At 38.9% G+C, this 23,316-nt stretch overlaps 5 protein-coding genes, 1 non-coding gene and 1 pseudogene across 6 annotated transcripts in view; 6 read left to right on the top strand and 1 right to left on the bottom strand.

Annotated features, from left to right (window-relative positions):
• LOC108813657 (uncharacterized) overlaps positions 1-2,441 on the top strand; it is a 13,522-nt gene extending 11,081 nt beyond the window's left edge. The window contains exons 4-12 of the mRNA XM_018586283.2: positions 41-150; positions 435-575; positions 652-793; positions 893-1,018; positions 1,146-1,306; positions 1,397-1,471; positions 1,540-1,681; positions 1,757-2,053; positions 2,154-2,441. Coding sequence (XP_018441785.2) covers positions 41-150; positions 435-575; positions 652-793; positions 893-1,018; positions 1,146-1,306; positions 1,397-1,471; positions 1,540-1,681; positions 1,757-2,053; positions 2,154-2,288 — 1,329 coding nt within the window. The 3' untranslated portion in view covers positions 2,289-2,441. The remainder of the gene's footprint in view (positions 1-40; positions 151-434; positions 576-651; positions 794-892; positions 1,019-1,145; positions 1,307-1,396; positions 1,472-1,539; positions 1,682-1,756; positions 2,054-2,153) is intronic.
• Positions 2,442-2,824: 383 nt separating this feature from the next.
• On the top strand, positions 2,825-4,155 carry LOC130494674 (universal stress protein PHOS32-like). Its single transcript, XM_056987693.1, has 4 exons — positions 2,825-3,099; positions 3,379-3,488; positions 3,668-3,786; positions 3,876-4,155. The coding sequence occupies exons 1-4, from the start codon at positions 2,916-2,918 to the stop codon at positions 3,952-3,954; spliced, it is 492 nt and encodes a 163-aa protein (XP_056843673.1). The 5' UTR covers positions 2,825-2,915; the 3' UTR covers positions 3,955-4,155.
• Positions 4,156-4,929: 774 nt separating this feature from the next.
• LOC130495992 (chloroplastic import inner membrane translocase subunit HP30-2-like) lies at positions 4,930-6,027 on the top strand. Its single transcript, XM_056987692.1, has 4 exons — positions 4,930-5,114; positions 5,222-5,325; positions 5,520-5,637; positions 5,734-6,027. Exons 1-4 carry the CDS (start codon positions 4,965-4,967, stop codon positions 5,812-5,814), a joined length of 453 nt encoding a protein of 150 aa, XP_056843672.1. The 5' UTR covers positions 4,930-4,964; the 3' UTR covers positions 5,815-6,027.
• Positions 6,028-7,059: 1,032 nt separating this feature from the next.
• LOC108813658 (uncharacterized) lies at positions 7,060-7,677 on the top strand. The gene is made up of 2 exons (XR_008935023.1): positions 7,060-7,225; positions 7,315-7,677. It is a non-coding gene; the product is annotated as an uncharacterized LOC108813658 (transcript).
• Positions 7,678-8,372: 695 nt separating this feature from the next.
• LOC108807677 (chloroplastic import inner membrane translocase subunit HP30-2) lies at positions 8,373-16,422 on the top strand. Its single transcript, XM_018579935.2, has 5 exons — positions 8,373-8,557; positions 8,665-8,768; positions 8,964-9,081; positions 9,178-9,239; positions 16,340-16,422. Coding segments are annotated over exons 1-5 (435 nt in total). The 5' UTR covers positions 8,373-8,407; the 3' UTR covers positions 16,341-16,422.
• Positions 16,423-17,320: 898 nt separating this feature from the next.
• Positions 17,321-19,586, bottom strand: LOC108806593 (ubiquitin-conjugating enzyme E2 32). Its single transcript, XM_018578746.2, has 5 exons — positions 19,361-19,586; positions 18,990-19,121; positions 18,803-18,887; positions 18,500-18,663; positions 17,321-18,049 (listed from the first exon to the last, which is right to left on the bottom strand). The coding sequence occupies exons 1-5, from the start codon at positions 19,469-19,471 to the stop codon at positions 17,615-17,617; spliced, it is 927 nt and encodes a 308-aa protein (XP_018434248.1). The 5' UTR covers positions 19,472-19,586; the 3' UTR covers positions 17,321-17,614.
• Positions 19,587-20,788: 1,202 nt separating this feature from the next.
• On the top strand, positions 20,789-22,247 carry LOC130496255 (F-box/kelch-repeat protein At3g16740-like; annotated as a pseudogene).
• Positions 22,248-23,316: the final 1,069 nt, after the last annotated feature.

The following is a 23,316-nucleotide window of genomic DNA, read 5'->3' as shown; positions in this document are numbered from 1 at the left end:
GAAGGGTTTAGTCTTTTTATCTGACTCTCGAATACTGCAGGACGAAGAAGAAGATGCAATCTTTATAGTAGCTCAACTTTGTTCCGATACTTTCTCATCTGTTTCTCTTGGTGATTTCAACAATGGAACTTCATACTCTTTGTATGCTAGGTAAGAGATTTATATCACTCAATGCTGGTCTTGGTAGAAGTAACTTACCGTTCACACGCCTAGTTGCAAACACTATTACAGTGATTAAACTTTCAGATCAAAACCTTTTGGAAACATATAGCTAGTAGTATCATTCCAATTTTTGTAGTCTCATAGTACATTTGTAGAAAGATGTGTAAAGTACCTCATCAGAAATAGATGTATGAAGTATATGTTTTGAGAGATTGAGTGGTTATTAACGTGACTTAACTTCTATTGGTTTTCTCCTCTTGGTTTGAGAGCAGGATTGAATCTATAGGTCCTCTGGAATCTGAACTCAAGTTTAGTACTGCGCATAGAAGGCAAATTGCACTTGTAGATGCTGACGGCGTTAGCTTAAAATTTATCTTGTGGGGAGATCAAGTCATCGTGGCAAACCTTATGAGGCACGCTCCTGACTTGGTGCTTCTATCTTAACTCTTTTAACCAATCGGTTTCTAACAGAAAAAAATCACTTTTCAGTGTGGGAAGCATGCTTGGGCTTGAGAGGCCTTATATTTCTAGTCTAGAAGAGAGTGCAATGGAAGGAAAGGATGAGTTCTGCCTTGAATATGGTAGCGCAACACATCTCTATATAGTGCCGTCAACCTTACAAGAGGAAACGGTAGATGAATCTCTTTTGTTGCTCTTTTTTCTTGTGCCAAATTTTTTCGTTGGTTTCTGATAATCGCTAATGTGGAGTGAGTTGTTTTTTTTCCTTCAGGTTTGTGTGTCATTGTCCCAGAATCAGTGTCAAGGATCTAAACTGCTTGGTTCAGTAGGAGTTTCGCAGGTGACATTGCCTCGTGACGCCGAGGGGTCTATAGACTTCAGTAATTATCCTTTTCGGGTGAGTGGAAGTTAACATCCCATTTGATCAAGCATGATATTACTGATGGTCTGGTCTGAAAATTATTTTAGAATCTATTGCTTTGCTGCGTCTGTTAATATATCTCTCCTTGGTTGAAGTTCTGCAGACGAATATAACGGACTGTCGCGACAAAACCACTGGGATCAGTCTCTATGGCGTTGTAACAGATGTACTCTGTGATACAAATGCCACAGGAGTGGTCTTTTCTTTGAGAATTGAGGACACAACTGGAGCAATTTGGGCTAGGCTCCACTTTAATACTCACTGGTATCAATTTGTTTCATTAGTTCCGACACAAAATCTAAAATATCAATTTTGATGAGTTCTTTTTTATTTCGTTTGTTGTATGATTTGCAGGTCGTTGGGAAGGTTAGGACTTGGTCACGTCGTTTACGTTTCTGGGTTATCCTGCAAAAGCACAAAAGAGAACTGGTAAGCCTTATTAATACGAATGAAGTAGTTATTATCGCTGTAGCTTAAAGATTGTTTTGGTTGAGCAGCGTTGAGGTGTTATGGCATGAGAAGGACGAGAAAGCTACATTCATCAACCTTAGCTGCTTGCCTGCATTTCTAACCTCTTCTTGTCTTCACAAAATCTCCACCCTCTCCCAAATCTCAAAACAGAGAAAACCTGCAATCAATGTCCGTGTCAGTTTCTATTATAAGTTCCTCCTTAGTGCATCATCTCGTTCACTCACCGTATGTTTCTTTTGTCAGATTTGTCGGGTTAAGCTGGATGAGATCCACCAATGCCATAGCATAAACACGAGGTTATCACACAGCGTTTGCGGCCACTTCATAGACGAAGATTCGCCTCTACACGGAGGGAATCTGCATTGTAGCTTCTGCCGAGTAAGCTTGAACAGTAACGGAGGATCAGAGGTAGTGAGGACGTTCCACATAATGATAACACTTGCAGACGAGGAAACCACCAAACTATACGCGTGGTGTACTGGTCAGTCCGCATCAGGTATACTTCAGTTATCTCCTGACGAGTTCTGTGAGCTCCCTGAGGTAAACAAAACAATCTCTTCTTTTTTTTGTGTGTGTTTGGTAACTAAAGATTTATGTCAGTAAAAATGAATGAAAGGAGTAAAAATTGATTTTTTTTCAGGATGATCAGCTAATGTATCCATCTTCATTGGAGAACGAGTGGTTCCTAGTGACCTTAGCTAACAGCGGTGGCCGGAGTTTGTCTCATGAAAAGGAGGCGACTTCCTGGGAAATCACCCGAGCTCTCAAGATTTAAGCTACCATTATCGTAAGATCTCATAGGGATCTATTTTTGAAATGTTGTTTTAATATTTTATTTTCTTTTAAACCCTGATTTGTTCTTTTATTATAGATTATGAAAAATATTATATCAACGAGAGACAAATTCCATATTAAAAATTTGTTGTAATTTTTTTGAAAAAAAAATAATTTATATCGTAACTAATGAAACTTTTAAACCAATATAAAAATAGTAAATTATTAAACTACTAGATTAAAAGGATTTTCATTAGTATCTTATTTTTATGTCATGGTTTTGAAAAAAAAATTTAAATGAGTTAGACCAAAAAAAAAGTAAAAGAAAGGACTTTAAAGAACGTGGTTTTGATGTCTGTTTACTTTTGATTGAATTAGGACAGTATGGTGGGGCCCAGACTCCACCTTATCTTGTCCTACCACTGTTTTGAGGTGTTGAAATTCAAAGGCTGTGATCGTCTTCGACTTAGTCCGACGGCCAAGATGGAAACAGATCATAAGACTTTAGGACAGCGTTGTGATTTGTTGATTTAGTCTCCTAGTCTATACCACTTGTCTTCGAGAGAACAGAGAAAGAAAGAGAAACAATCTTTCGTTGAAAAAAATATCTAAGAGAGAGAGAGAGATTATGGCGGAAATCAATGGTCGGAGGATCGGAGTAGCAGTAGATTTCTCGGAGTGCAGCAAGAAGGCTCTGAACTGGGCGATCGACAACGTGGTTCGCGATGGCGATTATCTAATACTCATCACCGTAGCTCACGATATGCATTACGAGGAAGGCGAGATGCAGCTCTGGGAGACCGTTGGTTCTCGTACGGTTGCACAAAACTCCTTTCTTTGAGACCTTCTTGTTTGTTTTACTCTGAACTTAAAGAACGCCTTCGTTTGACCTAAAATTTTAGCTAACATCTATGTGTTGAAGGAACTTGACTTTACTCATGCATCGTTTGATTTATATCTATCAAGTACAGTTGATTCTGGTCTTATTAGTTATTGTCCGAGTTATGGGTTGGAGTTCAAGTGTTTTCCTAGTACAATGATCTATAATTTCTTGTTGTTTGACTCTTGTTTTTTGTGTTGTCACGTTTCAGCTCTGATTCCGCTGAGTGAGTTCTCGGAAGCGGCTGTGATGAAGAAGTATGGAGTGAAGCCAGATGCTGAAACCCTTGACATTGCCAACACTGCCTCTAGGCAGAAATCGGTAAAGCTTCTTGTTTGGATTGATTTCTCTCTCTCTCGAGAGTAATTTAGTAGTTGCTAGAACAGTCCATGAACCCTGTTAATCTGTAGAGCTTTAGACCATAAAAACGTCACAACACGTATGATTATGAAATGGAACTTTTTTTTACAAGTAGTGTTTGGTGTCTGTAACATGAGCAGATAACAGTAGTGATGAAGATATATTGGGGAGATCCTCGTGAGAAGATTTGCGAAGCTGTTGAACATATTCCTCTCTCTAGCCTTGTCATCGGTAACCGAGGCCTTGGTGGTCTTAAGAGGTAAAAAAATTTCTCCAAACTTTTCAACATCTCCTCCTCTCACACATATTTTGATAAGCAATGAAAAATCTTTTTCTTTTCCTATGCAGGATGATAATGGGAAGTGTAAGCAACCATGTTGTGAACAACGTGGCATGCCCTGTGACCGTCGTGAAGGCTCACCACTGAGCTCTCTGTTGATACTGCTCCGGAGAAGCTGATAGCCTACCGGTGTATATCCTAAGATTTGTGTGTCGTTGTTGTCTTAATATGGATTTATAACTCTTGTGTCACTTGTATGCTGTTTATTCTTGTGCATCTTTGTCTTTTCGCTGGGTAAAAGTATTTCTACCTTCTAATAATAATTACTCGTTTTGAGTTTTGGACCAAGCTGATTTGCTCTTTTCAACCATGTCAATGATTTTTTTTTTTAATCTCGATTTCTTATTAATTAAAAGTGTACAACAATATTTTCGTCTAGAAAAACATGCCTTTGAAATTTTCTTTGCTACAGAAGGAAATGATAACTGATAAGGCATTAATTAACTAGTTTTATCATTGAGGCAAAAGACTGATACAACAAGCATATACATGATCAACGCTTCCTAAAATGATAAACTTGTTATTATTAATCTTTCCCTTGAAAATATGTTATACGAGAAATAGTTATGAAATAGTCAACATACAGTTAACTAGGAGTTTTGCCCGCTTTGCACACTTAATTACCTACAAATCAATTTTAAAAAACCATCAAAACAGATGATTATTTGGGTTGTGATATTTGATAACCGGGAATGAAAGTTGGAAGGCAAGAATAGAACATAACATTACTCTATTAGCTAAAACTGAGTGTGTGGTTAAAGACTTAAACAGAGCAAGATCATAGGTACAACCTTATTGATAAATCGAATGATCATTAGAATCCAAGAGCTGTTAACTAATCAAACGGATCTTAAGCTTGAGACAAAGAAGAAAGTAGTATTTTTGAAAAGCAAATGCCTTGGGAGAAGACAGAGGGTTTCAAGTACATGTTGCAGAAGCAAGTCTCAGATAAGACAAAAAGGACAAGGGTTAACTCTGGTTAAGGATGAACTCTACCTACCTATGGTTAGTTATCGCTTTAGGTTAAAGCTCCACCAGTATATAAGTAGAGCTGGGTTGTGCTCATAGACGGACGAAGATTGAGAGAGAGAGAGAGAATGAAAGGCGAACAGACAATGACGCAGCTGAAAGAAGCCATCATCGCCATCGCAACAGACGGTGTCACCGGAGCTGCTGTTGGCGGCGTAGCAGGAACGGTCATGATCATGTCCTGCCGCTGCCGGCGTAACCCTCGAGCCGTAACTCAGGTTTTGCTTAAAGCTTCTTAAAACCCTAAAAAAAAAACCATTTTTTCCAAGTAAAGTTTCATATTTTCTAATCAAAAAGAGAATTTTTGGTTTCGTGAATCAATCAGAACGCTCTAAGGTGTGCTCGGGACTGTTCAGCATCTTTCGCTGCATGGAATGGAACAGAGTACGTAATGAAAGGAATCAGAGGCAAAGATGATCTTACGACTGCGTAAGTAAAGTTTCATTCTTTCTTTAAACTTTTACTGTTTTTTTTGTTATCCTGTTTATGTTTCCTTGTCTGAGAATCTTCAAGTTGTTTTCGCTAATGCTTAATGTATGTTTCAAGATTTGTTCTTTGTTTTGATGAAACCTGTTTTATTACAGACTTTTGTTTTCTGATTTGGGTTTTTGACAACTTTGCAGCATGGTCGGAGCATCAGGTGGTGGGTTGGCATACTCTTTTGTGAGCCAAGGCTTGAAAGTAAAGCCCGCACTCTCCTTGGCTGCTTGCTACGCTGTTGCGGGAGGAACACTTCATAAGGTGATTGTTCATGAGCCAATACAAAAGTATATATATATATATATATATATCTATCTATCTTCTTCTTACTTACCACGGTTTTTGTTCTCCTTTCAGGTGAAGGAAACAATCAGTGCAAGAAGTGAACTTTCCACCAGGGGCAAGGCTTCTGATACTTGTGTTGGATCAATTAATTAAGCCCAATGGCTTTAATAAAAATTGGCAAATGTTGAAAAGAAATGGGCCTGTGGGTTAGTCATTTTAATGACTTTAATGAAGGGAAATTGAACATCCCACATCGGCCAGTAAGAGGAAGAGTGAGCAGTTTATATATGACCATGTAGTATCATAGTTTAAACAGCTTGGAGAGAGAGAAAGGCTCCCCACGCGCGCCGCCGCCGCCGTCCGTCCGGCGCGGCGCGGGCGCCGGTGGGTCTTGGGTCTTGGCCCGATAAGAATATTCTTTTTGGACCAAGTTAAACCCAACGTTTGACCCATTTTCAACATGCATTTTATTTTGAAACGACATGTAGTTTGTCTACAAAATAAAAACGTCATGCAGTTTGTTTTGTCAGATATTTAAACGAGATAAGAGATAAGAGAGAGAGTCTTGCGGAGGAAGTTCGCAACTCAACTTCCCTCGATCTCCGCGAGATTTCCGTCCACGTGCAGCTGCTGTTGCGGGAAGTGGCTCGTCTCCTTCCTTTTAAATATCGTCTCTCCTCTTCGTTCATTACTCACTATTTTTACTTTTCGCAAAACCAACAAAGAAACTCCCTTAGCGTAAGTCTATTTCCGAGAGTGTTTCGTAGATTATAGTTCGATAGGGCGTTCACGAGTGAAGCGTGAATCGTCTGCCATGGTTGTATCCTGGGACTCGATATTTCGCCACTGCCCGTCTCACTACGGAGCGAATATTTAGAGTTAAGGAAAGAGATCATATCTCGCCTCCATGTTCATTTCATTACTTTCCTTAACGTCGTTTTGTAAATATATATCGTTTGTATCGATTCCGTTTTTCCAGCTTTTACAATCTTAACTCTAAATCGTTTTCTAAAGCTGTTTCGGGTCGATCTTACGGTTTATAAAACGGTCTATTAAAGGATCTGTAAACGGTTTGTAGAACGGTGTTGGCGATTTGCTTTATAGCACTTCCGCGAAACGTTTCGTACATTTCTGCAACGTGTTTGCGATTTGCTCTCTAGCACTTCCGCGAAGCGTATTTTGCGAATTATCAAACGTGTTATATGAGAATCGTTTCCACGAACACTTTCTTTAGTGAGTTTGTGAAACGATCTAAAAGTCTACATAAACGGTTTCTTGTTTGGATTGATTTCTCTCTCTCTCGAGAGTAATTTAAGTAGTTGCTAGAACAGTCCATGAACCCTGTTAATCTGTAGAGCTTTAGACCATAAAAACGTCACAACACGTATGATTATGAAATGTAACTTTTTTTTACAAGTAGTGTTTGGTGTCTGTAACATGAGCAGATAACAGTAGTGATGAAGATATATTGGGGAGATCCTCGTGAGAAGATTTGCGAAGCTGTTGAACATATTCCTCTCTCTAGCCTTGTCATCGGTAACCGAGGCCTTGGTGGTCTTAAGAGGTAAAAAAAATTCTCCAAACTTTTCAACATCTCCTCCTCTCACACATATTTTGATAAGCAATGAAAAATCTTTTTCTTTTCCTATGCAGGATGATAATGGGAAGTGTAAGCAACCATGTTGTGAACAACGTGGCATGCCCTGTGACCGTCGTGAAGGCTCACCACTGAGCTCTGTGTTGATACTGCTCCGGAGAAGCTGATAGCCTACCGGTGTATATCCTAAGATTTGTGTGTCGTTGTGTCGTTGTGTCTTAATATGTATTTATAACTCTTGTGTCACTTGTATGTTGTTTATCTTGAGCATCTTTGTCTTTTCACTGGGTAAAAGTATTTCTACCTTCTAATAATAATTACTCGTTTTGAGTTTTGGACCAAGCTGATTTGCTCTTTTCAACCATGTCAATGATTTTTTTTTTAATCTCGATTTCTTATTAATTAAAAGTGTACAACAATATTTTCGTCTAGAAAAACATGCCTTTGAAATTTTCTTTGCTACAGAAGGAAATGATAACTGATAAGGCATTAATTAACTAGTTTTATCATTGAGGCAAAAGACTGATACAACAAGCATATACATGATCAACGCTTCCTAAAATGATAAACTTGTTATTATTAATCTTTCCCTTGAAAATATGTTATACGAGAAATAGTTATGAAATAGTCAACATACAGTTAACTAGGAGTTTTGCCCGCTTTGCACACTTAATTACCTACAAATCAATTTTAAAAAACCATCAAAACAGATGATTATTTGGGTTGTGATATTTGATAACCGGGAATGAAAGTTGGAAGGCAAGAATAGAACATAACATTACTCTATTAGCTAAAACTGAGTGTGTGGTTAAAGACTTAAACAGAGCAAGATCATAGGTACAACCTTATTGATAAATCGAATGATCATTAGAATCCAAGAGCTGTTAACTAATCAAACGGATCTTAAGCTTGAGACAAAGAAGAAAGTAGTATTTTGAAAAGCAAATGCCTTGGGAGAAGACAGAGGGTTTCAAGTACATGTTGCAGAAGCAAGTCTCAGATAAGACAAAAAGGACAAGGGTTAACTCTGGTTAAGGATGAACTCTACCTACCTATGGTTAGTTATCGCTTTAGGTTAAAGCTCCACCAGTATATAAGTAGAGCTGGGTTGTGCTCATAGACGGACGAAGATTGAGAGAGAGAGAGAGAATGAAAGGCGAACAGACAATGACGCAGCTGAAAGAAGCCATCATCGCCATCGCAACAGACGGTGTCACCGGAGCTGCTGTTGGCGGCGTAGCAGGAACGGTCATGATCATGTCCTGCCGCTGCCGGCGTAACCCTCGAGCCGTAACTCAGGTTTTGCTTAAAGCTTCTTAAAACCCTAAAAAAAAAACCATTTTTTCCAAGTAAAGTTTCATATTTTCTAATCAAAAAGAGAATTTTTGGTTTCGTGAATCAATCAGAACGCTCTAAGGTGTGCTCGGGACTGTTCAGCATCTTTCGCTGCATGGAATGGAACAGAGTACGTAATGAAAGGAATCAGAGGCAAAGATGATCTTACGACTGCGTAAGTAAAGTTTCATTCTTTCTTTAAACTTTTACTGTTTTTTTTGTTATCCTGTTTATGTTTCCTTGTCTGAGAATCTTCAAGTTGTTTTCGCTAATGCTTAATGTATGTTTCAAGATTTGTTCTTTGTTTTGATGAAACCTGTTTTTATTACAGACTTTTGTTTTCTGATTTGGGTTTTTGACAACTTTGCAGCATGGTCGGAGCATCAGGTGGTGGGTTGGCATACTCTTTTGTGAGCCAAGGCTTGAAAGTAAAGCCCGCACTCTCCTTGGCTGCTTGCTACGCTGTTGCGGGAGGAACACTTCATAAGGTGATTGTTCATGAGCCAATACAAAAGTATATATATATATATATATATATCTATCTATCTTCTTCTTACTTACCACGGTTTTTGTTCTCCTTTCAGGTGAAGGAAACAATCAGTGCAAGAAGTGAACTTTCCACCAGGGGCAAGGCTTCTGATACTTGTGTTGGATCAATTAATTAAGCCCAATGGCTTTAATAAAAATTGGCAAATGTTGAAAAGAAATGGGCCTGTGGGTTAGTCATTTTAATGACTTTAATGAAGGGAAATTGAACATCCCACATCGGCCAGTAAGAGGAAGAGTGAGCAGTTTATATATGACCATGTAGTATCATAGTTTAAACAGCTTGGAGAGAGAGAAAGGCTCCCCACGCGCGCCGCCGCCGCCGTCCGTCCGGCGCGGCGCGGGCGCCGGTGGGTCTTTTGTCTTGGCCCGATAAGAATATTCTTTTTGGACCAAGTTAAACCCAACGTTTGACCCATTTTCAACATGCATTTTATTTTGAAACGACATGTAGTTTGTCTACAAAATAAAAACGTCATGCAGTTTGTTTTGTCAGATATTTAAACGAGATAAGAGATAAGAGAGAGAGTCTTGCGGAGGAAGTTCGCAACTCAACTTCCCTCGATCTCCGCGAGATTTCCGTCCACGTGCAGCTGCTGTTGCGGGAAGTGGCTCGTCTCCTTCCTTTTAAATATCGTCTCTCCTCTTCGTTCATTACTCACTATTTTTACTTTTCGCAAAACCAACAAAGAAACTCCCTTAGCGTAAGTCTATTTCCGAGAGTGTTTCGTAGATTATAGTTCGATAGGGCGTTCACGAGTGAAGCGTGAATCGTCTGCCATGGTTGTATCCTGGGACTCGATATTTCGCCACTGCCCGTCTCACTACGGAGCGAATATTTAGAGTTAAGGAAAGAGATCATATCTCGCCTCCATGTTCATTTCATTACTTTCCTTAACGTCGTTTTGTAAATATATATCGTTTGTATCGATTCCGTTTTTCCAGCTTTTACAATCTTAACTCTAAATCGTTTTCTAAAGCTGTTTCGGGTCGATCTTACGGTTTATAAAACGGTCTATTAAAGGATCTGTAAACGGTTTGTAGAACGGTGTTGGCGATTTGCTTTATAGCACTTCCGCGAAACGTTTCGTACATTTCTGCAACGTGTTTGCGATTTGCTCTCTAGCACTTCCGCGAAGCGTATTTTGCGAATTATCAAACGTGTTATATGAGAATCGTTTCCACGAACACTTTCTTTAGTGAGTTTGTGAAACGATCTAAAAGTCTACATAAACGGTTTCTGCGAATGCTTTAAGCGAATTTGCAAAACATTTATTCAGACTTAAATCGATATGATTTGGTTCAAACACCAAAAATGAAAATCGATTTAGATTATTATTTTTATTTTTAATATTAATAATAATTTGTTATTGTTGAATGGAGTACTAATCCGTTTTCATGTTTTCTCAACAGAAAAATGACGGATGCAAACAACACCCCCATTGACACTACCATCGCGCAAACTCCAATCAACGTTGCTGCAACTGATGTATCTGGTGTGACAACCGCTGGAAACATCACTGCTTCCTCAACCGCTGCAGCAACAACAACCACTACCCTTCCTGCGGGAAACAGTGCTGATGAAACCACGCGCCGTAGCTTGTTCGGTGCTGGTCTTTATCAAACGGGTTCAGTTCTGGAACCTCAAGTGGTCCGGTTGCAGTACCAACTCCTCCGTCTGTGCCCAGCCTGTTCACTCAAGGACTGATGCCAGACCAGTTTGATGGTAAAAACTTCAAAACGTGGCAGAAGAAGATGATGTTCTTCCTAACAACGATAAAGCTGGACAAGTTCATCCAGGAGGACAAGCCCCTTGTCCCTTACGGGATTGATGATGTGCACACTCTCGCAAGTGTTGACATTTGGGTGCATTCTGACTTCGTCTGCAAAGGCTACATTTTGGGTCGCCTCATTGACCCATTATACCGTGTCTACTGTGACATTCCAACAGCGAAAGAGCTATGGAGATCACTTGACAAGAAGTACAGAGGTGAGGACGCTGGCTGCCAGAAGTATGTGGTTGCAAAATTTCATGACTTCAAAATGGTGGATTCAAAACCCATCATGGATCAGGTAGAAGCGTTCCAGCTCATCTGCCATGAAATCAAAGCTGAAGGGATGTCCATCTGCGAGACATTCACAACTCTCAGCTTCATTGAAAAGCTTCCTCCAAGCTATGCAGATTTCAAGAACTACCTGAAGCACAAGAAGAAGAAGATGGGCCTTGAGGAGCTTATCATGAGGCTTCAGATGGAATCCAGGAACCGAATTGCTGACAAGATCAATGCTAAGGAGCATAGTGTCAACATGGCTGAGCACAAAGGCAAAGGAAAGGCACACGCCCATTCTCCAGCAAAGCCTTCGAAAACTGCTGCAGCACTGAAGGCTACTGGAAAAAACTTCAAGAACAAAGGCATTGAAATCAATGCGAATGTGGAGAGATTCAAGGGGAAGTGCCACTACTGCAACAAAGTGGGACACAAGACTGCTGAGTGTCGCAAGAAGATCAAAGATGAGAAGGCTCAGGCAAATCTCACTGAGGAGGATCTTGTTGCTGTGGTGACTGAAGCCAACATGGTTGAAAGCAACAACCCCAGGGAATGGTGGTATGACACTGGTGCAACCACCCACATTTGCACTGATAGGGCGATGTTCAGCACCTATCAGAAAAGCAAGACTCAGGAGAAGCTCAGGATGGGAAACACTGCAGTCTCCAAGATTGAAGGACGTGGCAATGTGATTTTGAAGATGACATCTGGACGTGAGGTCACTCTGACAAATGTGAAGCATGTGCCTGACATGAGGAAAAACCTGATCTCGGGAACCTTGCTCAGCAAGAATGGATTCGCCACAAGTTTTGAGGCGGATAAGCTCGTGATTAGGAAGAATGGGATGTATTTGGGAAAGGGGTATGTTAAGGATGGACTGGTCAAGTTGAATGTAATGACCGTCCCTCCGAAAATTGTAGCTCCAAAAGTCTCAATGAATAAGAAAGAGCCAGTTGCTTATTTGGTTGAGTCTTTTAATATATGGCATGAAAGATTAGGCCATGTAAATAATAAATCTATACAAAGATTAATGAATCTAAATTTAATTCCCAAATTTAAAACAAGTAAACAAAAATGTGAAGTTTGCGTACAGGCTAAGCTCACAAAAACGCCCTCACCTCGTGTTGAAAGAACTAATAAACCTCTAGATTTAATTCACACTGATTTATGTGATTTAAAATATATGCCAACTAGAGGTGGGAAAAAGTACTTTGTGACCTTCATAGATGACTGCACAAAATATTGTTATGTTTATCTTTTACATAGCAAAGATGAAACCTTAGATAAATTCAAAGAATTTAAACTCGAGGTCGAAAATCAGCTTAAAACAACTATTAAGGTAGTTAGAAGCGACAGAGGAGGCGAGTATGATGGTCCATTCAATTCATTTTGTAAGGAACATGGAATAATACATCAAACTACAGCCCCTTATTCACCAGAATCTAATGGAGTTGCTGAACGAAAAAATCGAACTCTTAAAGAGATGATGAATGCAATGTTGCAGGAATCTGGGTCACCCCAGAACATGTGGGGGGAAGCGTTGCTTACCACTAATTATATCCTCAACAAGATTCCACACAAAATAACTGGCAAAACTCCATATGAACTATGGAAAGGTAATTTACCTTCGTATAAATACCTCAAAGTGTGGGGGTGCTTGGCAAAAGTTGCGGTACCACCACCAAAGAAGGTCACTATTGGACCTAAAACAGTGGATTGCATTTTCATCGGATATGCACATAATAGTACTGCGTATCGGTTTCTGGTACATGAATCTGAAATATCAGACATCCATAAAAATTCAGTCATGGAGTCTAGAAATGCATCTTTCTTCGAAAATATTTTTCCATACAAGGAAAAACATGGTTCAAAACGAACTCGAGAAGAAAGAGACAACGACAAGGACTCAGAAATTGAGACAAACGTTGAAGTTTCTATAAATGATATCTCAGAAAATGAAGAAAAAGATGAACCTCGGAGAAGCAAAAGAGCTCGAAAGGAGAAATCTTTTGGTGATGATTTCCTAATGGCATTTCTAGTAGAAAATGTTCCAAAAACTTTGGCAGAAGCTATGGCTTCACCCGAAGCTCCGTTTTGGAATGAAGCTGTCAAAAGTGAATTCGATTCTATCATGCAAAATTACACATGGTACGTAACGGATTTACCACCTGGCTGCAAAGCATTAGGTAATAGATGGATAATGACACGAAAACCTGGTGGAAAATATAAAGCTAGGCTTGTAGTTCAAGGGTTCCGACAAAGGGAAGGCTTTGACTATTTTGATACATATTCTCCAGTAACCAGAATAACATCTATAAGGTCGATGATAGCTATCGCAGCCTTAAGAGACTTAGAAATCCATCAAATGGATGTAAAAACAGCTTTTCTAAATGGTGATTTAGAAGAAGAAATTTACATGAAACAACCTGAGGGCCATGTCATTCCTGGACAGGAAGACAAAGTATGCCGACTTGTAAAGTCACTTTATGGGCTTAAACAAGCTCCTAAACAATGGCACGAAAAATTTGACAACACAATGATGTCAAATGGTTTCAAAATTAATGAATGTGATAAATGCATATACTACAAAATTACCAAAAATGCGTATGTTTTGTTATGTTTATATGTAGATGATATGCTCATTATTGGAAGCAATAAAGACATTATCAATCAAACAAAGAACATGCTCAAAGGAAAATTTGAGATGAAAGATTTGGGATTAGCAGATGTTATTCTCGGGGTTAAAATCATAAGAAATTCAAATGGAATTACTTTAACTCAATCTCATTATGCTGAAACAATATTAGAGAGATTTAAAAACTACTCTAATAGTACTGCAAAAACTCCGTTAGATCCCCAAATGCACTTGACAAAAAATTCAGGTGAAGCGGTTTCACAAAACGAGTATGCACGTGTGATCGGAAGTCTCATGTACTTGACCAATTGTACAAGACCAGATCTAGCGCATGCAGTAAACGTACTTAGTCGATATACAAGTAATCCAGGTCATACACACTGGAAAGCTATAATAAGAGTACTCAATTACTTGCGCTACACCAAAGATTTTGGGCTTCACTATGGTAAAGAACCAGCAGTTTTAGAAGGATACAGTGACGCTAACTGGATATCAGATTCTAAAAACTCAAAATCCACAAGTGGATATGTTTTTACACTAGGAGGAGCGGCAATATCTTGGAAATCTACCAAACAAACAGTGCTAGCCAGGTCAACTATGGAATCTGAGTTCATAGCATTAGACAAAGCAGCAGAAGAAGCTGAATGGCTTAGAAATTTTTTGGAAGATGTTCCTATGTGGGAGAAACCTGTACCAGCTATAAGAATACATTGTGATAGTCAATCAGCTATAGCTCGGGCTCAGAATAATCTCTACAATGGTAAATCTCGTCATATTAGAAGACGACATAAAACCATTAGACAACTTATCTCAACTGGTGTAATCACAATAGATTACATCAAATCGGCTGACAACCTAGCGGATCCATTTACTAAAGGTTTGCCACGAGATGTTGTTGCTAAATCATCAAAAGGAATGGGTTTAAAGCCTATAACTAATGAGGATGCTTGACTGCAACCCTACCTATCATGACTGGAGATCCCAAGACGTAGGTTCAAAGGGAAAACAAAATCAAACAGAATCTAACTAAAGCACTTTGAGACAAAGTAGTCTCATCCCAGCTCCTACAGATGATAAGTGCTAACGAATGAGGGAAGGATAAGCATATGCTTTTAATGATTCCATAGCTTCAAAAGCGAAGTATTACTCAATACTTTTCATGGTCAATCACCTAATGAGTGTGAAATGGGACCGTTTCTAGGAGAATGAATGCTAGGCTATATTCTCTAAGTTCACTCATGAAAACCAGGAATAGTTCAGGGCCACAATGAACACAATAGAGAACTAAGTTCTACGAGAAAATGAAGCTGCGTTGTGCCTGTTGTCTCGGTCTACATAAAACACCGGTTGGTTCAAGACATCATGTTCACCTTCTGGTAAAGTAAACCCGACAGATATTAACTATGAGTGGTTCAAGGCTTAAAAATGCCACCTACTCAAACACAGTGAATTTTTCGCAAACACTCTCGATAAGTCAGTCTGTCTAGCTTTAGTTTAAGTCTAGTCAGTAAAGTTTATTTTTTTTAGAGTCTATCGAGTCTGCATCTAGTTTGCATATGTTTAGAGTCATTTCTATTCATGTGGGGGATTGTTGGATCAATTAATTAAGCCCAATGGCTTTAATAAAAATTGGCAAATGTTGAAAAGAAATGGGCATGTGGGTTAGTCATTTTAATGACTTTAATGAAGGGAAATTGAACATCCCACATCGGCCAGTAAGAGGAAGAGTGAGCAGTTTATATATGACCATGTAGTATCATAGTTTAAACAGCTTGGAGAGAGAGAAAGGCTCCCCACGCGCGCGCCGCCGCCGCCGTCCGTCCGGCTCGGCGCGGGCGCGGGCGCGGGCGCGGGCGCGGGCGCGGGCGCGGGTGCGGGCGCGGGCGCGGTCGTGGGTCGTGGGTCTTGGGTCTTGGGTCTTGGGTCGTGGGTCTTGGGTCTTGGGTCTTGGTGGAGGGCCTCCGGCCCGATAAGAATATTCTTTTTGGACCAAGTTAAGCCCTACGTTTGACCCATTTAGTTTGTCTACAAAATAAAAACGTCATGCAGTTTGTTTTGTCAGATATTTAAACGAGATAAGAGAGAGAGTCTTGCGGAGGAAGTTCGCAACTCAACTTCCCTCGATCTCCGCGAGATTTCCGTCCACGTGCAGCTGCTGTTGCGGGAAGTGGCTCGTCTCCTTCCTTTTAAATATCGTCTCTCCTCTTCGTTCATTACTCACTATTTTTACTTTTCGCAAAACCAACAAAGAAACTCCCTTAGCGTAAGTCTATTTCCGAGAGTGTTTCGTAGATTATAGTTCGATAGGGCGTTCACGAGTGAAGCGTGAATCGTCTGCCATGGTTGTATCCTGGGACTCGATATTTCGCCACTGCCCGTCTCACTACGGAGCGAATATTTAGAGTTAAGGAAAGAGATCATATCTCGCCTCCATGTTCATTTCGTTACTTTCCTTAACGTCGTTTTGTAAATATATATCGTTTATATCGATTCCGTTTTTCCAGCTTTTACAACTTGATCCATATCAAGAGGTTTTAAATCCAACAGCAAGCCCAAGACTATGTCACTGGAGAAGTCCATAGAAGCCCACGTAATTAGGGTTCTACCATTTAGATTTATATAAATAGTAGTTTAAGGGTGTGTTTAAAAAAAAAAAGTTTAGTAGTTTAAGGCTTTGTAAAACTTATCTCGGCTGCCATAAGAGCAGCCTTCTACCACTTAAATGAAATATCAACTTAGCTTCTTGTGTGCTTGGTGACAATCTGGATTTCATCATCTCTTTACTTTTTTCTTGCTTATGAATGAAGAGCTATTAGTCTTTCGATCTTAATAAAGCTCATTTAAGCAAAGTCTATGTGAAGATGAAACCTTGATGACCAAGCAACAACAACAAATATCAATTGTGTTCAGATTTAACTCAAGTTCTAACTAGGGATGGTGTATATCAAACCATAGTTAGACATGCTTTTGGGACCACTCATGGGAAACGGCTACACCGCCTTCTCATGTTCGTACCGTCGTCCTTTGTGTCTTCAAAAGATCAAAATCACATTTGGATTGTTGTGGCAAGCGTGATTTGATGATGCAAGTCAGCGTTCAAGTTCAAAAAGAGCTTTTGCGTTAGGATTATTTACATGGTATCAGACTTCTTCCCTGATTATGCTGAGCTAACATCAGACTCAAAAAAATTCACAGGCCATATTCTATCAATGAGGAACAAAAGGAAAGAGCTTTGTCGGGATTTCATGATTTCGATTTATTTCATTTTATTTTTTTTTTCTATGTATAATTGCGACAAATTGACTTTGTCCCGGTTCTGTGTGAATTTTAAGGTTTAGTTTTGTGTCAATGTCTTTTTGATTTAGCAATTCCACAATCATTATCTTAGCATTAATAGAAAATTTAATATGTTTAATTAATCTGTGAAAACAATTAAAATTATACATTTATAAAATGTAAGAAGTACTTGGTTACTTGATGCTTGTCAAGAATAGTATAGATCAGAATTTAAATTCTAGTAAGAAAGTAATAAAAGTGTGTACAATATTCAAATCCAAAATACAATATTGTTGCTAACTTGGTCACAAGCTATAATCGAATTTTACCAAATACGTCTGCAAGACAATGTCACACATAATTATTTACCCTATTTTATATGCACTTTAATCATATTCATATACCAAACGACCAACAAACGCCATCAGCAGCATCGACTTTTCACACAATTTATTCATCGATCAGCTTTCACCTTTTCTTTACCGTTTGGTTTGGTTTGGTTTGCATCGACGATGTTCAAGACTCGTCCATAAAGCCAGTGCCATAACCACTTGACCTTATGAACTTCTTTAGGAGAAGAACCATGATTGCGATTGTGAGCCCAACCGCTGCCAACGTGAACAGTCTGTCATCGACTGGCTTCTGAGCCGCTCTTCTTACCATTGTTTGCTCACCACTTCCAGAAGCTTTTGCCGCAACCTCAACCGTTGCTAACGCTCCTGCTGTAGGACTCGCATAAGCTTCTCTATTGACTGCTTCAGCTGCTTCTTCGATTATTCGATCATCAGGTATGGTGTCTGCTGTGACGACGGATGGTTCTTCCACTACTGTTATGGCTTCCTGTGGCTCAGTTTGGGAATGAGCTACTGATTCAGTGGAAGCAGTTTGGTTACATTCCAGAGGAAGAGGTTTTGAAACCACTGTCGCTTTGCTAAGGATGTAATGATGAATCTGCACTTATTAAGAGAACATGAATACTAAAGTTGGAGATCAATAACAGATAGGCCATATCATTCAAAGAAACAAATCAAATCAAGCACAGAAAGAAAGGCTCAAGTGTTAAATAACTAAAAGGAGATTATTAACAATAAATTTGTTAAGAGTTAATTGTAACTGTACCGGTATATATTTTGTACGCAGAAAATAATAGCTGTGGTTGCAGAGTTTCTTAAAATATATAACAGTAATGTTGATACTTATTAGACCAAACATTAACACTTCAGCGCTAGAGATATGCGACCTTAATAGTAGATCGTAAGGCAAAATGATATCACATACTCGATTGGTTTAATAGCCTAAATCAAAATATTTAAAAGTGAAAGCACACATTCAAATTCATATAGTGGAGTGGTAAAGAAAAAATTAAATTTAAAAGGATGTCAAGAGAGGTTTTATACCTACCTCATCAATAACCTTCTGACGTTCAGGAGAGCCATACTTGGGTGGAGCCTCACGTGATTTAACGGCTAGTGCACGCCTCTCTTCTTTTGGATACTCTACAGAGCCCAGTGCTCCGTTGGGGCTTGTAGGCATGAAGGCAATTAGAGCCACCAAAGCAGTGCGAACTACAATAGAAAAAAAAAAAATCTCAATCATAAGAGCAGGTTATACTTGAACCACATGCGGTATTACTTGCCATTTTAAGAAACCAAGGCAAAAAAAATTAAGATAACATAAAAAGTCCAGGACATGACATGACTTTACCACTCCACGACGGTTGCCAATGTTCGGGATGGTAATTCGAAATGCTCAAGCAAATCTTTGTATTGGTTTCAAAACGGCCATTAGGCTGTAGCAAAAAACAAGAAGAAGCAAAGAGGTTCCATTATTCAGCTACTCTCAACAATAGGATGTGTTTTCATGTGTGACTGAAATGAGTAAAGATCCTTACAGTCAACAACATGAATGAAGGAGGTTTGAAAGGGTAATCTGCAGGCAGCTGAATCCTCCCATGATAGATCCCACCTTCAAACTCAGTATCCGCAGGGCCTCTGATGGCGAATTGCCACTCAAATATGTTCTCCTAAAAGATATAGAGAACAAAAGTTCTTTATTCAAGAGAGGATTGAAACTAGCAGATTCAGATACCGATCCTCCATCATCTAAAATCAAGACCCTAGATCTACCTTAGCTAATTCTAGCTAAATTCTGTGAACCTAATCTCCAATAACAACACAAGGAATACTCAGAAAGAGATTCAATCAATCATCTCCTCCGATCTATAAAGCTATCTCGAAGAGGATGACAACATTAGGTTATTACCTCAAGGGGGAGAGACATGAAATCGTCGGATGGATTAGCTTGCATCTCCTTAACCTCCTGCAGGATCCTCTTCACGGCCGGATTCTTACGGTTATACTTCTCATCCGCCATCTCTAGATCTCACCGGAAATGTAATCCGCCCTCGGAGGAGGAGTGCGATCCGTATTTAAACTAATAAACACGCAAAGGAGAGGAGTAGATTGCGTTTCGGTGAGAGAGACAACTCCGAATTAATTCGGAAATATAATTAGTTTCCACGTCATCACTCTTTTTTTTTTTTTGATCAAATCACGTCATCACTCTCTTAACTACGGATATGTGAGGGTGACAGCTAAATTTAGTCATCCAACTATCTTAACGGTTAGGAAAGTGCCACGTAATCGTCGTGTCTTTTACTTGCGTTGATATGGTTGGACTTTACGGGCTTTGGGGTATTATTTAAAAGCCCAATTAAACGTGCACGCTACATAGTATAAGAAGTCAAAAACGTTGACGGGGACAGGATGTATGAAGAATCCTTGAGACTAGGTTGACAGAAGCAACTTCAATGGAGGAGAAGCCACGGGTTACTGACACGTGTATTGATAACCACCGTTCGATATACACCGAAAGCTAAACAATATTCCTTCGACGTCTGAGTTCATCTGGAATGTCAAGAACATCGCCGAACGTTGTCTGGAGAATTGACTGCCTCCCAGAGAAGCTTTGGCAAAAGCTAATATGTTCTTGTTCCGTACGTGTCCGGTGTTCTTGAACACGAGGTCGCCTTTTTTTTAGATGAGCTAATATGTTTTGTTTCTCCAATGTGTGTGAAAGACAAACTGCGGTTGTGATTTCGATATATTATAGTTGTCTCCTTTTGACTTGATGTGTCTGAGTTTGTTCACTACTTCACTTAAAGGGTGATATAAATTCTGAGGACAAAGAAACCAGCTGTAAATCAGTATACGAATGAAAATTACACAACATAAGTTGATACGTGAAGATGAACAACGCAAACATTTTTTTTGGGCAACGATGAACACAAACATAAACCCACATAACTTGCTGGATAAGCCTTCATGGAGGTTGTAAGATAAGTAGATAACTAGAGATGTTGGTGCAACTAAGGAATCGCAATGGACTAGGAGCAATAACAAAGCTAAATTAAAAGCACCCAAATAGAAAAACATAGGTAAAGTGTCTTGATCCTGGATTGCAACTATAGTCCCACCCACATAACTTGGGATATGTTTTACTCAATCAAGAATTAATTCCAAGAATCTCGTGAATTAAATCAATAACCATGTCAAAAAAATCAGTAAAAAAGGAAACTTTCTAGTTTATTAAACTCGAAACTTTCTAAAACAATGAATAAAAAACAATGCTTAAATAGACACTCTAATCAATAAAAAGAAAAGGGCTAAACTCAGTAACGTTACTTGTCTTGCAAGCCATTATAATGTTGCTTAAAACCCTAATTACATATGACCATAAATTTATGTGGTGTACAGGTTACTTACAACTAGAGTCACGATTATTGAAACAATAGCGACGATGATATCGGATCTTCCTAGGGACATGGCAGAGGAGGTGCTCTCCAAGCTTCGGATTACATCGCTACGAGGAGTGCGATTTACCTGCAAAAAGTGGAACACTATATCAAAAGATCGGAGCTTTACAAAGAAGTACACCACTGCTGCAAAGCAGAAGCAGAGGAAAGAGTTTCAGGTGGTGATGATTCTCAACAACAAGATTTACTTGATGAGCGTCAATCTCCTCAATCCATCTATAGAGCGTATAGGTAAACTCGTTAGCGAAGTCGACATATCTAACATCTTTCACTGCCGCGGTTTATTGTTATGCGTCACCAAAGACAGAAGTAGGCTTGTTGTTTGTAACCCTTTTAATGGGCAGACAAGATGGATTCAACCCAGAGATTCTTACCACATACATGATAGATACGCCCTCGGATACGAGAAGAAGATCAAGTACTCGCAGCGTAGCCACAAAGTCTTGAGATTTGTGTATGATTACTACGGGAAACCAAAGGGCCCCCCAGTATGTGAGTTTGAAATCTTTAGTTTAAACTCCAACTCTTGGAAGGTCGTTGATTTCAATCCAGACTGGTATATACCGCTTTTTCACCGTGGCGTCTCTCTCAAGGGCAATACTTACTGGTTTGATGAAGAGAAGCTTGCACTACAAGAACAACAGGAAGACTCTTTTTACTCTGTCTCAACTTTACAACAGAGAGTTTTGGACCGCGTCTGCTTCTGCCTTTTCTTGGTGTTTATGGAGACACGGTGATTCTATCTTGCGTTAGAGAAGAGCAGATTGCTGTGTTATATCAGGAATCTGGTGCACCTGCACCTGCTCACACGTTGAATATATGGATTAGTAGCAAGGTTGATCCCAATGGAGTGTCGTGGCACAAGGTGTTCTTAGCGGTTGATATGAAACCATTAACGGGTTTTCAGTTTCTGAATCGCGCTGGAAGTTTCTTTGTTGACGAGAAGAAGAAGGTCGTTGTGGTTTTGATAGGACTAGAGGGACGTCTTGCCCCACTCGTAACATGGCTTACATTATTGGCGAAAATGGATACTTCAAAACAGTCGATCTCGGAGATTTTGCAAACGGAGATATTAGTCGGCCACTTGTGTGCTCTTATGTTCCAAGCTCGGTGAGAATTAATCAAACTGCACCACCAGACAACCAACGGAACATACCATCCTAATCTGTTAACTTGTCATTGTTGTCTCTGTTATCTTTTGTCATTTTTGATTATTTAGTGTACTAGTTAAACATGAGAATTAATCAGGTGATCACATGCTCCTTGTCTTTTGATTATTAAGTGTTGCTTCTTGGACCCTTAATGATCACTAATTCATGCCTTATTCAGTGCTGAAGCCCTTATGAGTTTGTTTACCACACACAAACTAATCTCTCAATGCTTGTTTGGATCATTTTCCATTGCAACACTGTTAAAGCTTCCCCTCCATTCACTTGGTTCTCCTCTTCTTGGTTAGGTCACATTCCATTACACTGACCTCTATTTACGGCCGCATACTTCTTCCACATATAACATATCGGAGGACAAAAGTCACAAAACTCAAGCAGGCAATTCAAGTACTTCAAAAATATTTTGTTTGTAGCGATTTGTGAAGCATCTTTAGCAGTATTTTTAAATCCAACTCTGAACCAGGCAACTTTCAGGATCACCTAGTTATTGGATCGGACGAACTATGCGGGTTAATAAATTAACTAGTTATAATATAAAGTAATATACTACCTATTAAAATAATTAATAGAAATATAATATTTCTTCAAAAGCTATATTAATGTATTTAAATTTTGTTTTATTAGTTTAATTTTCATTTCTCATACAAAATAATTTAAACTACAATTTTTGTAACAAGTTAGGAGTTAGAAAATATAATAGAAAACAAATGAAGATTTGAAATACTAAAGTTTAAATATCTAATATGAATGATAAAATTAATTGTAAATCCAAAATCAACCAAAGATAAAATATCAAAATTGTAATTGATTGTGATAACCAAAATAAACCAATACCAATACCAAATCAAATCATCTAATTTTAGTTCTCTCTAAGGTGGTATAATTAATCTTCATCAAATTCTAAAAATCATAAATAAAAAAGTTTAGTCAATACTATATATGATAAAATTTGAAAAAGTTCAACAAAATCGAAGGAGACAAAACATTAATGAAAAACTACAAATAAAAAAAGCTAAATTTTTGTTTAGACTATAAAATAGATTTTAATAAACTAGATTGAAGAAAACTAAGAAAAAATACACTGATTTGGTCAGTGGTTCAATCGGTAGTTGAATTGTCGGATTTAAGGTTTTTACAGGTTTAATCTGGATTTCAAATAATTGATATTTTCAAACACCCGAACCGAATTACTTATTGGGTCATCATGTTTTGCTGGTTTGACTGCGGGTCCGGGT

This window comes from Raphanus sativus, chromosome 6, assembly GCF_000801105.2.
Source record: "Raphanus sativus cultivar WK10039 chromosome 6, ASM80110v3, whole genome shotgun sequence".
NCBI lineage: Eukaryota > Viridiplantae > Streptophyta > Magnoliopsida > Brassicales > Brassicaceae > Raphanus > Raphanus sativus.
This window is presented reverse-complemented; position numbering and strand designations above follow the sequence as displayed.

Coding starts and splice junctions, on each gene's coding strand:
- LOC108807677 (XM_018579935.2), top strand. CDS start 8,408: ATGAAAGGCGAACAGACAATGACGCAGCTGAAAGAAGCCATCATCGCC. Junction 8,769..8,963: donor AAAGATGATCTTACGACTGC/GTAAGTAAAGTT, acceptor ACAACTTTGCAG/CATGGTCGGAGCATCAGGTG. Junction 9,082..9,177: donor CGGGAGGAACACTTCATAAG/GTGATTGTTCAT, acceptor TTCTCCTTTCAG/GTGAAGGAAACAATCAGTGC.
- LOC130494674 (XM_056987693.1), top strand. CDS start 2,916: ATGGCGGAAATCAATGGTCGGAGGATCGGAGTAGCAGTAGATTTCTCG. Junction 3,489..3,667: donor CTGCCTCTAGGCAGAAATCG/GTAAAGCTTCTT, acceptor TAACATGAGCAG/ATAACAGTAGTGATGAAGAT. Junction 3,787..3,875: donor GGCCTTGGTGGTCTTAAGAG/GTAAAAAAATTT, acceptor TTTCCTATGCAG/GATGATAATGGGAAGTGTAA.
- LOC130495992 (XM_056987692.1), top strand. CDS start 4,965: ATGAAAGGCGAACAGACAATGACGCAGCTGAAAGAAGCCATCATCGCC. Junction 5,115..5,221: donor ACCCTCGAGCCGTAACTCAG/GTTTTGCTTAAA, acceptor TGAATCAATCAG/AACGCTCTAAGGTGTGCTCG. Junction 5,638..5,733: donor CGGGAGGAACACTTCATAAG/GTGATTGTTCAT, acceptor TTCTCCTTTCAG/GTGAAGGAAACAATCAGTGC.
- LOC108806593 (XM_018578746.2), bottom strand. CDS start 19,471: ATGGCGGATGAGAAGTATAACCGTAAGAATCCGGCCGTGAAGAGGATC. Junction 19,122..19,360: donor TCATGTCTCTCCCCCTTGAG/GTAATAACCTAA, acceptor TATATCTTTTAG/GAGAACATATTTGAGTGGCA. Junction 18,664..18,802: donor TTGGCAACCGTCGTGGAGTG/GTAAAGTCATGT, acceptor TTTCTATTGTAG/TTCGCACTGCTTTGGTGGCT.